This window comes from Rhinoraja longicauda, chromosome 12 (assembly GCF_053455715.1).
Source record: "Rhinoraja longicauda isolate Sanriku21f chromosome 12, sRhiLon1.1, whole genome shotgun sequence".
Taxonomy (NCBI): Eukaryota; Metazoa; Chordata; class Chondrichthyes; order Rajiformes; family Arhynchobatidae; genus Rhinoraja; species Rhinoraja longicauda.
The window spans coordinates 14,559,865-14,576,495 of NC_135964.1; the positions used below are offsets into that span (position 1 = coordinate 14,559,865).

A 16,631-nucleotide genomic window follows, 5' to 3' on the forward strand; every position below is an offset into this window, starting at 1 on the left:
CTTTATTTAAAAATAAATTCAAATGATTTTTTGTTTAGTTTAGTTTAAAGATACAGCATGGAAACAGGCCGCTCGGTCCACCGAGTCCATGCCAACCATTGATCATCTTGTACCCTAGCTCTATGTATCTCAGTTTTATATCCTACACCCTAGGGACAATTTTACAGATGCCAATTAATCTGCAAACCTGGAGGTCTTTGGGGTGTGGGAGGAAACCCACACAGTCACAGAGACAACATGCAAAATCCAAACAGACAGTATCCAGAGTCTGGCTCAATAAGGCAGTAACTCTACCGCTGCGGTACTGTGCCACCCATTAATACTATTTAAAAGTCAATATGGCAGAGGCATTTAATTCTGTTTATAGACAATAGACAATAGACAATAGGTGCAGGAGTAGGCCATTCAGCCCTTCGAGCCAGCACCGCCATTCAATGCGATCATGGCTGATCACTCTCAATCAGTACCCCGTTCCTGCCTTCTCCCCATACCCCCTCACTCCGCTATCCTTAAGAGCTCTATCCAGCTCTCTCTTGAAAGCATCCAACGAACTGGATTCCACTGCCTTCTGAGGCAGAGAATTCCACACCTTCACCACTCTCTGACTGAAAAAGTTCTTCCTCATCTCCGTTCTAAATGGCCTACCCCTTATTCTTAAACTGTGGCCCCTTGTTCTGGACTCCCCCAACATTGGGAACATGTTTCCTGCCTCTAATGTGTCCAATCCCCTAATTATCTTATATGTTTCAATAAGATCCCCCCTCATCCTTCTAAATTCCAGTGTATACAAGCCCAATCGCTCCAGCCTTTCAACATACGACAGTCCCGCCATTCCGGGAATTAACCTAGTGAACCTACGCTGCACGCCCTCCATAGCAAGAATATCCTTCCTCAAATTTGAAGACCAAAACTGCACACAGTACTCCAGGTGCGGTCTCACCAGGGCCCGGTACAACTGTAGAAGGACCTCTTTGCTCCTATACTCAACTCCTCTTGTTATGAAGGCCAGCATTCCATTGGCTTTCTTCACTGCCTGCTGTACCTGCATGCTTCCTTTCATTGACTGATGCACTAGGACACCCAGATCTCGTTGAACTCCCCCTCCTCCTAACTTGACACCATTCAGATAATAATCTGCCTTTCTATTCTTACTTCCAAAGTGAATAACCTCACACTTATCTACATTAAACTGCATCTGCCATGTATCCGCCCACTCACACAACCTGTCCAAGTCACCCTGCAGCCTTAGATTGTTTAAACCAATAGCTGAGAAAATCTGAGATGCAAGGAACTGCAGATGCTGAGTTATACAAAAAAAGACAAAGCGCTGGAGTAACTCAGTCAGGCATCATCTCTGGAGAACATGGATAGGTGACGCTTCTTGTCGGGACCCTTCTTCGGACAATCATAAAGGTTTTACGATGATACGAAATGAATGGTTTACATGAAATGAGTGGTTTCAGCTCTCTCTGGCTTTACAACCTTTACAAGCATAAATTTATCGATCATGCAATTATGTAGCCTTGGCATATTGTTGTCCTCACTAGGTGTGGAATAGCAACCCAATAAGGAACTGTGCAACGTGAAATCCAACCTCTTTGCCTGCCGCTGCACAGGCTCTTCTGTGTTCCTCGAGTTTCATGGTCTCTTCCCGATAGAGTTCGATTGCTTCCATGATACGCTCAGCCTGTGAAGAACACTCAACAAATGAATCCACTGGGGCCTTCTGTGATTGTGTGCTCATGCGTTTTGTAAATTCTGCAAAGCGTTGTAAAGTTTGGTGCACTTACAGCTTTAACTGTTTCTATCGTCTTCTTTCCAGCTAAACCTGCTTCCCCTTCTCTCTCTCCGGGAACCTGCAGAATGAAATGTAATTTCAGTCAAATCTTCTTGTCATTTTCATGGGATTTCTGTAGACTTCACAGACACGTATATAAATTGTGGACTGGAAATTGGTTACAGAGCAAGAATCCTTCAGAAGGCTAGAAATATATATGTTTTTGGCCTGGTGTATCTAATCAACAATTCTACTTAGCATGCACATCTTTACAGAAAGACTTAGTCATAGTCATACAGCTGAGAAACAGGCCCTTCGGCCCAACTAGTCCATGCTGGACAAGATGCCCCATCGAAGCTGGTCCCATTTAGTCCATATGTCTCCAAACCTTTCCTATTCATAAACCTGTCCACATGTCTGTTAAATGCTATTATGGTACCTCCCTCAACCACCATCTCTGGCAGCTCGTTCCATATACCCTTCACCCTCTGAGTGAAAAAGTTGTCCTTCGGGTTCCTATTACATCTTTCCCCTCTCACCCTAAATCTACGTTCTCTGGTTCTTCATTCCCACTACTCTGGGTAAAAGAGTCTGTGCATTCACTATCAATTCCCCGCATCTATATACTAAAACTCTTGTTTGTTTGTTTGTTCCTGAACTACAGCCAAAATGGTACATGATAGCGCAACAATTTTAGGCCCACCTTACCGTCATCCCTTTGGTACTAATGGAAGAAGTTTCATTGAAATCAGTGTTATATTTTTTAAGTTATTCACATTTTAAAGTTTAAATCTATCTCCTAGGGAGGGAGGGGGGTGGATAAGGGGGGTTGAGGGGGATGGAGTGGGGTGAGGGGAAGGGGGAGGGGAGGAGGAAGAGGGAGGGAGGGGGTGAGGAGGGTGGAGGGAGGGGGTGAGGAGGGTGGAGGGAGGGGGAGGGGAGGGGGTAGAGGGGAGGAGAGGGTGCTGCACCAATGCAGGAGATGTTTGGGCCCAATGGGTCCACTTCGTCTAGTGATTTTATATACCTCTATCAGCTCACCCCTCAGCCTACTGTGTTCCAAGGAATAAAGTCCTAGTCTACTCCTCGTAGCTCAGGCCCTCAGAGATGGGTTTTATTTTAGATATTATAGATGGAAGAAGCTCAAGGCATCTGTGCAACACAATGGACTGTGATACCCAGTGAAACCATTATCAATAGTATATCATGAGGCTGCAGTAAACAACTCACCACGGGTTCATTTTCTTTTGCCAAACTCTCTTCAAATTCCGCTTCTCTTTGCTGTGGGAAAGTAACAATAATTAATTTGAAAAATTAATGAAATGTACTTAGATGCACAATTCAATCATGGAGTCATAAGAGTATGGAAACAGGCCCTTCAGCCTAACTAGTCCCTGCCGATCAAGATGCCCCATCTACGCAGTCCCATCTGCCTGCGTTTGGCCCATATTTCTCTCAACCGTTCCTATCCATGTATCTATCCAAGTGTCTTTTAAATGTTGTGACTCGGCTTCCTCCTCTGGCAGCTCGTTCCACAAACCCACCACCCTCAGTGAACAAGATGCCCCTCAGGTTCCTAGTAAATCTTGCCCTTCTCACCTTAAACCTGTGTACTCTGGTTCTTGATTCCCCTATTCTGGGTAAAAGATTCAATGCATTCACCCTGTCCTACACACAATCCTCCGAATAGCTGGAAGAGAAATTTTGATGGAACTGCTTTAAAAATAAATCTTGTTCCACAATGAAGCCATGGATTGCTCCAATGGCCCTGACAGGATTGGATGTGGCTTCTACTTATTGTTCAAGGCTCCTCAGCCCAGGGTTTTGCTTCTTGATGTAAACACGAGGCCAAAGGTTACTGAAAAAAGCCAAAATCTTCACTAGGGATAGGGACAAATGGGAACTAAATACAAGTTTATTCATGTGTATTGCATTACTACGTCTAATACGCTACAGCAACTAAGAATTTCATTGTTCCACTGTTGGGACATATGACAATTATACACTCTTGACTCTTGAAATTAACTCTTTGTCTGCTAATGCCACTGGTTAGAGTCCACCTTAGAATGTCTCAACCTTATTTTCACTTCCCCCACAATCTTACCTCTCTGCCATCTTTGTAATTCCCCACAAGGTCCTCCAAGCCATTGCACGTCAGTCCAAGGTTTTTGTGACCCAATTCTGCTTTCGTTTTTAATTTTGATCATTATACTATTATCTAAAAGCTCCAAAACTGTGGCATTCTGTCCCTTTGCCATTGTCTAATACTCTCTCCTATTAAGGTGTTCCTTACATCCCACGCTGAAAGACATTTTAGCCAACTGCTGTAATATAAACGTCTGCGGCTCTTTTGTCAAAATTTGTTTGACAAAGCTCGTTCCTGAGATGTAAATTGGGAATATTACCAACTTTGAGGAGATATAGAAAAGCTTTTTTATTTTATTTTAGTTTAGAGATACAGCATGGAAAAAAAGCCCTTCGGCCCACCGAATACACACCGACCATCGATCACCCATTCACACTAGTTATTTGTTAACCTTATCTACAGGTTCCATGTTTTCTTATCTACATACTTGGGGGCAATTCTAGGCCAATTTGAGGCCAATTAACCTAAAATCCGCAAGTCTTTGGGACATGCGAGAAAACCGTAGCATCTGGAGAAAACCCACGCGGTCACACGGAGAGAGTACAAACTCCACACAGACAGCACCTGAGGTCAAGAATGAACCCAGGTCTGTGGGGCTGTGAGGCAGCTGCATCACTGTGCTGCCCTATTTGTTTTATAAAACTATGACAACATTAACTATAAAATCTGAGTGGTATCAACTGAGTTTTTTTTAAGAGCAATACCTCTCAGCCAACAGACAAAAGATGCTTGAATTAAACAATATAGAGGCAAGAAACTGCAGATGCTGGAATCCTGAGGAAAAGGCAAAGTGTTGAAGGAACTCAGCGAGTCAGCCAGCACCTGTGGAGGGAATGGACAGGCGACGTTTCAGGTGGGAGCAAGCCTGTCCATTCCCTCCACAGATGCGGCCTGACCTGCTGAGTTCCTCCAGCACTTTGTGTTCTGCTCGTGAATTATACCAACCTAGCTCCATTTAAAGCCAAGTTCCAGAGATGAATGAGTACAGTCTCACAGTATTTTTCAACCCTCATTCAGAGTTTCTTGGCAGGACAGTGCGCATGTAGCTACAAGTGCTGAAATTACTCTGCCCACTGACAAGACAACTTAACCGCAATCAATGTGCAGAAACAAACAACGGCAGATGCTGGTAAATTTTAAAAAGGACAAAAAGTGCTGGAGTAATACAGCGTGTCAGGCAGCATTTCTGGAGAATATTTGATAGGTGACGTTTCAAGTTGGTCTGAAGAAGGGTCTCAACTCAAAATGTAGAATCTGGTGAAGGGTTTATTTAAGTTTAGAGATACAGTATGGAAACAGGCCCTTTGGCCCACTGAGCCAGCGCCTACCAACAATCACTTCGTTCTATCCTAGATTCTAGGGACAATTTACAGCAACCAATTAACCTAAAAACCCACACATCTTTGGAGTGTGGGAGGAAACCCGGATAAAACCCACGCAGTCATAGGGAGAATGTACAAACTCTGTACAGCCAGCACCCATAGTCAGGATCAAACCCGGGTCTCTGGCCTGTTAGGCAGCAGCTCTACTGCAGACACCGTGCTGCCCTCTGACCCAAAACATCACCTATGCATGTTCTCCCGAGATGCTGCCTGAGCCGCAGAGTTACTCCAGCACCTTGTGTCCGTTAGATCTTAATCAATATAGCTTGTTTCCCTCCGAACAACAGTTAATGATACCTCACCATTTCTCTCTCTTCCTCCAGGATGATCGGCTCCCTTGTGCGGTCCCACAGCCGTAGAGACTTATCATGAGAGGAAGAAACAATGTGGTCTCCATTGGGGCTGATGGCCAAACACCAGACTTCACCATGATGCCCCTGCAGAGAACAAACATCAATGAACTATCAGACTGAATCATGCAGGATTTACATGTCTGCAAAGAACATAAAAGTGATCGCAATTCCCCGACGATTTAAAGAGCCAGCAGTATGCTGTGAGACTGATTTATGTGATATACCAATCAATATTTCTGACAACAATGTGTTTTAGACTTATTTATACCCAGCAATATGCACAATTCAAACGTAGCCATTTATAATAATAAGACTGAGCTCTTGGACTCTGCAGCAACAAAAGGGTTTCAGATACTTTAACAAAATGGAATACAGTAAACGTTCAAACTCTAGCCTGGTAAAATTCTGGGAATCCAGAGTCCTCAGGATTTCAATGGTAATTTTTCAGACTGTTACTCCTAATAATACCTCAATACAATTCTTGTTCATTTTATTTTATACGTTACATTGTGGAAAGGAGACAAGTATTCCGGACATTGGCTCCAGCCAGGAATCTGACCGCGTTCCCAAACCCTGCTAATCCAGACCACAACCCTGACTCAGGATACACAGTATGGTTGCTGGATCTCACGGTTACCAACCATTCTAACACCCCTCCCTATTCCCACACAGATCTCTCTGTCCTGGGCCTCTTCCATTACCAGAGTGAGGCCACAGGCAAACTGGAGGAACAGCACCCCATACTCTAGCTTGGTAAAATTCTGAGAATCCGGAGTCCTCAGGGTTTCAATGGCGATTTTTCAGACTGTTACTCCTAATAATACCTCAATACACTTTTCATTCATTTTATTTTATTGGTTACATTGTGGAAAGGAGACAAGTACTCCGGACATTGAATTCTCCAATCTTAATATCCCCCCCAACCCTTCGCTATTTTCTGCACCCCCACCACATCTCTGTTCACACCCCACACAGACAGCATGCAAAGTCAGGATCGAAACGGGGTCTCTGTGAGATTTGATTAAAGGATTTGTCAGACCATTATCAATGGCATTGACAAATATTACCTACATATTACCAACTTTGAGGAGATATAGAATGTACATTTCCACTGACAAATACAAATCCCACGATAAATGTGACCAATTCATGCAAACCACGAAAATTAAAGGCAGTAGTATATCGAGGTTTATAATGCTGTCAAAAGAATGTCATAAGAATTAAGATCAAGAGATATTTGTTGAAATACATGACTGAAATGTTGATGCAGCATAATTTAAATTGGAACAGTAAGTTGGTAAATATCGATATAAAAACTGGAGTAAAGGGAGAAAAATTAAAAGTTTATACAGTGGAGTAAGGAATAAAGGAAGGTCTGAGGCATTACACATATAATTTGTTTTTGGCTTCATTGCAGAAGAGACCAACGTAGCAGAAATGGGGGGGGGGGGGGGGGGGAAGAAAGGGTTATCTGGAATTAAAGTAAAGAAGAGATGCCTGTAACTCATATGTGGTACTTTGGGAAAAGCTCTCTGTCAATCCACATCTACTAAATCTATTGTGAAACACAAAATGCTGGAGGAACTCAGCGGGTCAGGTGGCATCCTGTGGAGGGAATGGACAGATGACGTTTCAGGTCAGAACTCTTTCTCAGAGTGCATTGACACGAAATGTTCCTCCCACAGATGCTGCCTGACCCACTAATTTCCTCCAGCACTTTGTGTTTCACTCAAGATTCCAGCATCTGCAATTCCTTGTGTCTCTATAATACCATGTCTATCCTGCAACTTATACGTGTAAACAAAATTTAACAAAATTTCCCGGGATAAAGGGGGCTGTCCCACGGGGGGGCTATTGAGTTGTATTTGAAATTAAAGGTTATTTCATTGAGACATTTCATATTCTTTGAAGAATTCAGCGGATAGATAGATGTCAAGTGAGTTTCCTTCGGTTGGAAAGATGAGAACATGCCATAGCACATTTCTATCCAGGATGGGGCTCCAGTGGCCCAGCACCAGAGACATGGATTCAATCCTGACTGCAGGTGCTTTCTGTTCAGAATTCGTATGTTCTTCTTGTGACTGTGTGGGTTTTCTCATGTTGCTACAATTTCCTCCCACATTCCAAACCTACTAGGTTTATAAGTTAATTAGTTTCGGTAAAGATTGTAAATTGTCCCTTGTGTATAGGATAGTGCTGATTGGCGCAGGCTTGGTGGACCAGTTTCCGCACTGTAACTTTAAAGATGGAAATATCAAAGATTAGAGGGCACAGTTTCAAGGTTAGAGGGAGGGCAAAGTTTAAAGGAGATGTGCGGGGCGTATTTTTACACAGAGGGCGGTGAGTGCCTGGGGCGATGGTGGAGGCAGATTCAATAAGGGCATTTAAGAGTCACATGGATATGCCGGGAATGGAAGGATATGGATCTCATTGAGGCAGAGGAGATTAGTTTAACTTAGCATCATGTTCGTCATGGACATTGTGGGCTGAAGGTCCTGTTCCTGTGCTGTACTGTTCTGGGCTCTATGACACAACCTCAGAATAAGGCTTTTTCTATTTAGGACTGTGATGAGGAGCAATTTCTCAATGCAGGCCTTTAGAACTCGATAACCCTGAGATTGATCAATGGCCAATCAGTAACACATCGGCAGCTGCGATCAACAGATCTTCATGGGGATTGGGTGACAAAGAGGACCAGATAGATGTTCAGCCTCGATCTTATTGCATGGCGAAGAAGGTTTAAGTGGCTACATGGATGTTTGCCACTTTTTTTCATCTGTTGTCTAATTCTACAGTAACACATTTTCCACTTACTGATCATTTCCAAGTGCAAAGAAATCATTTTTTTGTTTTAGTCATTCAAATGGCAGCCATATTTTGAAATTATTAGCAATATTTATAAATTCAAGAGTTTATATATTGCTGAAGTTATACTCACTTCCAGAGTCTGAACCTGCACGAACTTGTCAGCGTCCCACTGTTTGATTTTCTTGTCCTTCCCAGCAGTGAAGAAGAGGTGAGTTTTTGCCACAAACTTCAAAGACATTACACTGCGGAGAGAAAGACCAGAGACTTTAGAGCGTGGAAACAGGTCCTCCAGCTCACGGAGTCCCTGGCGACCAGCGATCACCCCGTAAACTAGCACTTTCCTACACACTGAGGACAATTTACAGAAGCCAATTAACCTACAATCCCACACATCTTTGAAATGTGGGAGGAAACCAGAGGTCCCGGATAAAACCCACATGATCACGGGGAGAACGTACAAACTCCGTACAGACAGCACTCGTAGTCAGGATCAAACCTGGGTCTCTAGCACTGTAAAGGAGCAACTCTACCACTGTGCCGGATTTTCCTCAGTCACTGTTGTTGGGTTATGTAAAATGTACCTTTTTTTAATCATTTAATCTGTGAATGAAAGTTAATCTATGTTGACTACAACAAATAACAACTGCACAGTTACCAGGTTTTGAAATTTGATTGCTTAAGAACGGAGGCTGCACAAAGTAGTGGACATTACCTGGCCCATCACGAGTACCAACGTCTCTGACGTTAACGTGGGGCGATCTACAGGAAGCGTGGCTCAAGAAGGCAGCTAACATCATCCATACCCGACCCACACAGCGGGCCCATACTCTCCGCCCACTGCTACCACTGGGTGGAAGGTACAGGATCCCGAGAACCAAAACCTCCAGGTTGAAGAACAGCTTCTTCCCATCACCTTGTACAACCCTAACCACAACCTTACTTCAACCACCTCAACCCTACTGAACCTTTATGGACTTTACACTGCCAATGTACATTTGTATTTGCACAGTCACGGTCCAGTTTACTTAGAACGATTGAAAATTTATGGTGTATTTATTGTTGCATCTAGAGTCATAGAGTGATACAGTGTGGAAACAGGCCCTTCGGCCCAACTTGCCCACACCGGCCAACAGGCCCCAGCTACACCAGACCCACCTGCCCACTTTTGACCCATATTCCTCCAAACCTGCCCTATCCATGTACCTGTCTAACTGTTCCTTAAACATTGGGATTGTCCCAGTCTCAACTATCTCCTCTGGCAGCTTATTCCATACACCCACCACCCTCTGTGTGAAAACGTCACCCTTTAGATTCCTATTAAATCTTTTTCCCTTCACCTTAAACCTATGTCCTCTGGTCCAAAATCATCTACCCGCTTCCTACCCAATTGCATCTACCCAATCCTCTCATGATTTTATACACCTTTATAAGATCATCCCTCATCCTCCTGCACTCCAGGGAATAGAATCCCAGCCTACTCAACCTCTCCCTATAGCTCACTCCCTCCAGTCCTGGCAACATTTAATGTGCCTGTAAAGTAGCATTTCATTGCTCCAGTTCATATCTGGTGCATATGACACGTAAACACTCTTAAAACTTTAAAAGTGCGTAAACATAGCTGGAAAAGACATGATAGAAACCAGGAATAGCAGATGCTGGTTGACAAAAAGACAGCGGGGCAGCCAGCATTCCTGGAGAACTTAGAGGTTTTGGGTCGGGGTTCTTTTTCAGACTGTCTGATGAAGGGTGCCAACCTGAAACATCACCTGTCCATGTTCTCCAGAGCTGCTGCCTGAGCCGCTGAGTTATAAGATTATTAAGGGGTTGGACACGTTAGAGGCAGGAAACATGTTCCCAATGTTGGGGGAGTCCAGAACAAGGGGCCACAGTTTAAGAATAAGGGGTAGGCCATTTAGAACTGAGATGAGGAAACACATTTTCAGTCAGAGAGTTGTGAATCTGTGGAATTCTCTGCCTCAGAAGGCAGTGGAGGCCAATTCTCTGAATGCATTCAAGAGAGAGCTAGATAGAGCTCTTAAGGATAGCGGAGTCAGGGGGTATGGGGAGAAGGCAGGAACGGGGTACTGATTGAGAATGATCAGCCATGATCACATTGAATGGCGGTGCTGGCTCGAAGGGCCGAATGGCCTCCTCCTGCACCTATTGTCTATTGTCTACTCCAGCACTTTGTGTCTTTTTCTGGAAAAGATAAGATCAGCATTGTGTCAAAATTCCTTTTCTTTTAAATCTACATGGTGCATTAGTTTAAGATGTTTTTATTCTAGTAACCCCTCACCACCCATTCCTCCCCCAACCCGTTATATCCTTATATTTTTGTAAAACGCTTTCAATTCTAATTCTTACTTATCCTTACCTTTAAGTATTTATCTTGGTGCAGATTTATCACACATTTGCCAGTACTCATAGATTTAAAAAATCTTCTTTAAAAACCTGCTTTAAACGTTGGGAATATTTGCCAAGCAGCCTATTTTCCAGACCTCATTTCCAACTTCTCATCGTTACACCAAACATTACTTACTGCTCCAACATACACAGTAAAATGGAACAGCATAACTCATGCAAACCTGATCCCACTGACAGCTAATAGGTGAGCTCAAGCATTGAGCCCAGATTGGATGGGTTGAGTTATGAAGTGGGACTGGTTAGGCTGGGATTGCTTTCCTTGGCACGTGGTGACCTTATAGCGGTATGTAAAATCATGAGGCGTAGATAACATGAATGGTTACAGTCTGTTTCCTTGGGCTGGGGAAGGAAGGCATAGGTTTAAAATGAAATACAGAATGGTAGGGCTCTGGAGAGTTGGAGAGTCGAGGCATCTAGGAGTACAGGTACATAGTCCCTTAAAAGTGGCATCGCAGGTAGACAGGATGGTCAAAAAGGCTTTTGGCACATTGGCCTTCATCAGTCAGAGTACTGAGTATAGAAGTTGGGAGGCCATGTTGCAGTTATACAAGATGTTGGTGACGCCACATTTAGTGTATTGTGTTCAGTTCTAGACACCATATTAAAAGGAAAGATGTCAAGCTGGAAAGGGTACAGAGAAGATTCAAGAGGATGTTGCCAGGCCTCAAGGGCTTGAGCTATCGGGAGAGGTTGAGCAGGCTAGGACTCTATTCCTTGAGGCGCACAAGGATGAGGGGTAATCTTACAAAGATGTAGAAAATCATGAGGAATAAATCAGGTAAATGCACAGTCTTTTGCCCAGAGTTGGGGAATCGAGAACCAGAGGACATAGGTTTAAAGTGAAGTTAAACTAGTTTTATGTTATCCCCCATTTAGTATCCACTCCCTACACACTAGGGGTAATTTTATAGAAGCCAATTAACCTACAAACCTGCACGACTTTGGAATGTGGGAGGAAACCGGAGCACCTGGAAGAACATGACACAATCACAGGGAGAAGGTGCAAACAGCACAGACAGCACCAGAGGTCAGGGTGGAACCTGGGTCTCTAGTGCTGTGAGGCAGCAGCTCTACCAGCTGCACCACTGTGCTGCCTACAATTGTATCCAAAGTTGCGGAATAACCGTGAGTTAGTATTTTGCAGCAATTTTATACATATATATATATATATAATTAATGAGTTATCGTGATACTTTTATGTGCAATTTCCCACTACAGACTAATGCAACACAATGTCAATGATTACCAAAATCATTGAGTTGAAGCATGAATTGATTGAGATGCAGCCGTAGAGTTGCTGCCTTACAGCGCCAGAGACCCAGGTTCCATCCTGACTACGGGTGCTGTCTGTACGGAGTCTGATCCTTCTCCCTGTGACCGCCGTGGGCTTTCTCCGCGTGCTCCTGTGTCCTCCCACATTCCAAAGATGTGTGGGTTTGTACATTAATTGGCTTCTGTAAATAGTCTCTAGTGCGTAGGATAGAACTAATGTATGGGTCGGCACGGACTCTGTGGGCCGAAGAGCCTGCTTCCATGCCGTAGCTCTAAACTAAACTAAGCTGCTCCCTCTTTGACTCCGTGAAAAATATAAATCTGGAGCAATGTACTTTTTTCTATTGGAGAAATAAACTCTACCTGTCCTCATGTGCAAAAAGAGACCTGTGGCAGTCTCCAAACTCCAGTCCCCAAATCTTCACATTCCTGTCCGCTGAACCAGTTGCGATCAGAGAGCTATCCTACAAATTAACAATGAACAATGAGACATCAATTAATCACAATTACAGAAGAAGGGTTACAGCAATCAAAAATGCTCATTTTGGCCTTGGTAGCTTAACAATCTTCACAAAACATTAAATTAAACAATTACAATCCTTCTGCTCAAACAAAAAATAAGACAAAATTGCTTATAACAATTAGAACTGTTCCAAAGAAGAATGTCAGGTCCAATATAAAATTTGACACAAAGTGTTGGAGTAACTCAGTGGGTCAGGCAGCATCTCTGGAGAACATGGATGGTGATGTTTTAGGTTGGGACCATTTCTTTAAACTGATTGAGGTGGGGGGTGTGAGTGGGGGAATCACCTATCCATGTTCTCCAGAGGTACTGCCTGACCAGCTGAGTTACTCCAGCACTTTATGTCTTTCGTTGGTTCCTTGGAACTCCAATATACAATTAGTTGAGGTGACTCGGTCACAATGTTTAGCACTCCTTTCCAGTAGTTTTTTTTTAATTTCTGATTTTCTACGGTAAAACCAGCTCATTAAAAGGCACAAGCTTCAAAATCTTTGTACTCTGGGTTGCTACAGATGCATCATACTGCAGCCTACGCTCCCTCATTCTATTACAATGGTTAATATAATCATCCAAAATCATTACCCCGTTCCTGCTTTCTCCCCATATCCCTTGATTCTGTTAGCCCTAAGAGCTATATCTCTCTTGAAAACATGCAGTGAATTGGCCTCCACTGCCTTCTGTGCCTGTTCCTTGCACTAAACGTTATACCCTTTATCCTGTATCCGTACACTGTGGACGTCTTGATTGTAATCATGTACAGTCTTTCCGCTGACTGGATCGCAGGCAACAAAAAGCTTTTCACTGTACCTCGGTACAAGTGACAATAAACAAAACTAAAATCTCTAAATGAACCTAATATTAGTAAGTGGAGGCAAATCATTGATTCGATTTTACCCAAATCTATTTTGCTTTGACTTTATGAAAAATCTGATGCAACCATATTCCCAAGTGGAAATAAATCTATCCCAATATTTTGAACCATTTTGCCATCCCTTTTTTCCACAATATATATTAATACTGAAAGTGAACAAACTTACATGAGAGATATCCATACAAAGCACAGGTAGCTTGTGTCCATAAAGTGACAGGAAAAACTGCAAAAAAACAACAAAAAGATAGGAACTGGCAAAGGTACATTTGAATGTTTTTTTCAGTTCTTGATTAGGAAGAGTTGAATAGTTTACTTGGTGGTCTTATTCTTTTTCTTTTAGATCAAGTTAATTTTGATTTTATTTCTACAATTAACATTTCATTTTCTTCCACCACAAAACCAACATATTTCATGTTCATAAGTTCTAGAATAAAATTAGGACATTCGGCTGATCAAGCTACTCCACCATTCAATCATGGCTGATCTATCTTTCCCTCTAAACCCCATTCTCCTGCCGTCTCCCATAACCTCTGACACCCGTACTAATCAAGAATCTATCATTCTTTTCCTTAAAAATATCCATTGACGTGGCCTCCACAGCCTTCTGTGGCCATGAATTCCACAGATTCACCACCCTCTGACTAAAGAAATTCCTCCTCATCTCCTTTCTAAAGGTACGTTCTTTTATTCGGAGGCTGTGGGCTCTGGTCCTAGACGCTTCCACTGGCAGAAACATCCACTCTAACCAGGCCATTTATTTATCCACATCACACAACTAGTTATTATCTGTCTGACATCAAAATCATTTTCAGCCAGCAACAGCATAAAATAATCACTCTATGTTGGGAGAAGGGAAGAAATTAAGACATTCTCTAATTTGCCAATGATCGAAAGATGTATATAGTGTACATTCACACTATGTTGACCATTAAAGCCAGGTGATCGATGGTTTAGCGCTGACATGCAACCAGTTTAGGTGCCAGAGCTCAAGTTCAGTTTGAAGTGTAATGTTATGATACTATCTCCTCCTAAACCTTATATCACTTTGTTCCAGTAACAGGCTGATCTCTGACTTTATGATTTTTATTACCCGTTTTAGTTTAGTTTTGTTTGGAGATCTGCATGGAAATACGCCCTCTTGAGTCCACACCAGCCATCGATCACCCCTTCACACTAGTTCTATATTATCCCACTTTCTCATCCACTCCCTACACATTAAGGGCAATGGTTTTTTTTTAAAAGAGGCAAATTACGACAAACCTACACTTCGTTGGGATATGGGAGAAAACCGGAGCACCCAGAGGAAACCAAGGGTTAACATGCAAACTCCACACACACAGTCAGCACCCGAGGTCAGGATCGATCCCAAGTCTCTGGTGCTGTGAGGCACCGCAACTGTGCCACCCTTTAGTTTGCTGGGTGTAGCAAAGACGGGTACTGCCAGGCCACAATTACTCTTGAAAGGTGGTGGAGAGCTGCCTTAGTTTAGAGATACAGTGCAGAAATGCCCTTCAGCCCACTGAGTCCGCACCGACCAGCGATCCCCACATTCTAACACTACCCTGCACACACTAGGGACAATTTTATATTTGTACCAAGCCAATTAACCTACAAACCTGTACATCTTTGGAGAGTAGGAGGAATCCGAAGATCTCGGAGAAAACCCACGCAGGTGATGGGGAGAACGTACAAACTCCATACAGAAAGCACCCGTATCCGGAATCGAACCCGGGTCTCTGGTGCTGTAAGGCAGTTGCTCTATTGCTATGCTACCGTGCTGCCTTCTACAACTACTGCCACCCTTCTTCTAAAGGTACTCCCACTGTAACCAAGATGAGAGCACAAGGACTTTAAGCCTTTGACAACGAAGGAACAATGATAATGTTTGCAAGTTAGGGTGGAGAGTGACTAAGCAGAGAGCCTGATGCACCTGCAAACACAAGGCTTTATTCTGTCACTGTGATAATCTTTTACCTTGAGCGTGTCGGTGTAGAATACTTTCACGGTACAATCTAGTAGGGACACAGCCAGGAGCCTCCCATTGGGGCTGTGGCACACGGATAGGACATCTTCATCCAGTTGAAGAGTGCGGGTGTGATTCACAGACAGCCTGTGGTTACAGTAAAAGGAAGATCATGTCACATTCAGCCAGTTGGTAAGCAGTTATAATTGAAAAGATTTCCAAGGATGTTCCCTGGCTGGAGGGCTTGCATTGCAAGGAGAGTGGTTAGACCGGGGACACAAGGAACTGCAGATGCTGGAATTAGTTTAGAGATACAGCGTGGAAACAAGCGCTTTGCTCATCAAGTCCACACCGACCATCAATCACTCGTTCACACTAGTTCCATCCTACACACTAGGGGCAATTTTACAGAAGCCAATTAACCTCCAAACCCGCACGTCTTTGGAATGTAGGAGGAAACTGGAGCACCCGGAGGAAACTGGAGCACCCGGAGGAAACTGGAGCACCCGGAGGAAACCCACGCGGTCACAAGGAGAACAAGCAAACTCCGTGCAGACAGCACCCATCGTCAGGATCAAACGCGGATCTCTGGCGCTGCTGTAAGGCAGCAACTCTACCACTGAGCAAACTTGAGCAAAACAAGATTCTGAGGAATCTTGAGCAAAACACATAGTGCTGGAAAAACTCAGCAGGTCAGGTAGCATCTGTCGAGGAAATGGACAGAAGGAGTCTATGGACTTTTCTTCCGAGTGATGAGGGCTCCCGACCCAAAACGTCGTCTGTCCATTCCAGATTTTAGAGATACAGTAGGGAAACAGAACCTTCAGCCCACTAAATCCATGCCGACTAGCAATCACCCTGTACACTAGCACTATCCTACACACTAGGAACAATTTACAATTTAAAGATGCCAATTAACTTATCAACCTGTATGTCTATGGTGCGCGGGAGGAAACCGGAGCACCCGGAAACCCACCTAGACACGGGGAGAACGTACAAACCCCGCACCCCCGACACACTAGGGGCAGTTTACAGAGGCCAATTAACTTACAAGCCCGCACGTCTTTGGGATGTGGGAGGAAACCGGAGCACCAGGAGGAAACCCACGTGTG

At 43.7% G+C, this 16,631-nt stretch overlaps 2 protein-coding genes across 5 annotated transcripts in view; one reads left to right on the top strand and one right to left on the bottom strand.

Moving 5' to 3' along the window:
• LOC144598741 (kelch-like protein 13) overlaps positions 1-6,492 on the top strand; it is a 40,003-nt gene extending 33,511 nt beyond the window's left edge. The window contains exon 8 of the mRNA XM_078409104.1: positions 5,629-6,492. Within this exon, the coding sequence (XP_078265230.1) occupies positions 5,629-5,664 (36 nt within the window). The 3' untranslated portion in view covers positions 5,665-6,492. The remainder of the gene's footprint in view (positions 1-5,628) is intronic.
• wdr3 (WD repeat domain 3) overlaps positions 1-16,631 on the bottom strand; it is a 66,777-nt gene that overhangs the window by 7,276 nt on the left and 42,870 nt on the right. For all 4 annotated transcript variants that reach the window (XM_078409100.1, XM_078409101.1, XM_078409099.1 and 1 more), the window contains 8 exons: positions 15,531-15,666; positions 13,723-13,779; positions 12,526-12,626; positions 8,597-8,708; positions 5,608-5,742; positions 3,008-3,058; positions 1,791-1,856; positions 1,595-1,687 (listed from right to left, as the gene is read on the bottom strand). In XM_078409100.1, coding sequence (XP_078265226.1) covers positions 1,595-1,687; positions 1,791-1,856; positions 3,008-3,058; positions 5,608-5,742; positions 8,597-8,708; positions 12,526-12,626; positions 13,723-13,779; positions 15,531-15,666 — 751 coding nt within the window. The remainder of the gene's footprint in view (positions 1-1,594; positions 1,688-1,790; positions 1,857-3,007; positions 3,059-5,607; positions 5,743-8,596; positions 8,709-12,525; positions 12,627-13,722; positions 13,780-15,530; positions 15,667-16,631) is intronic.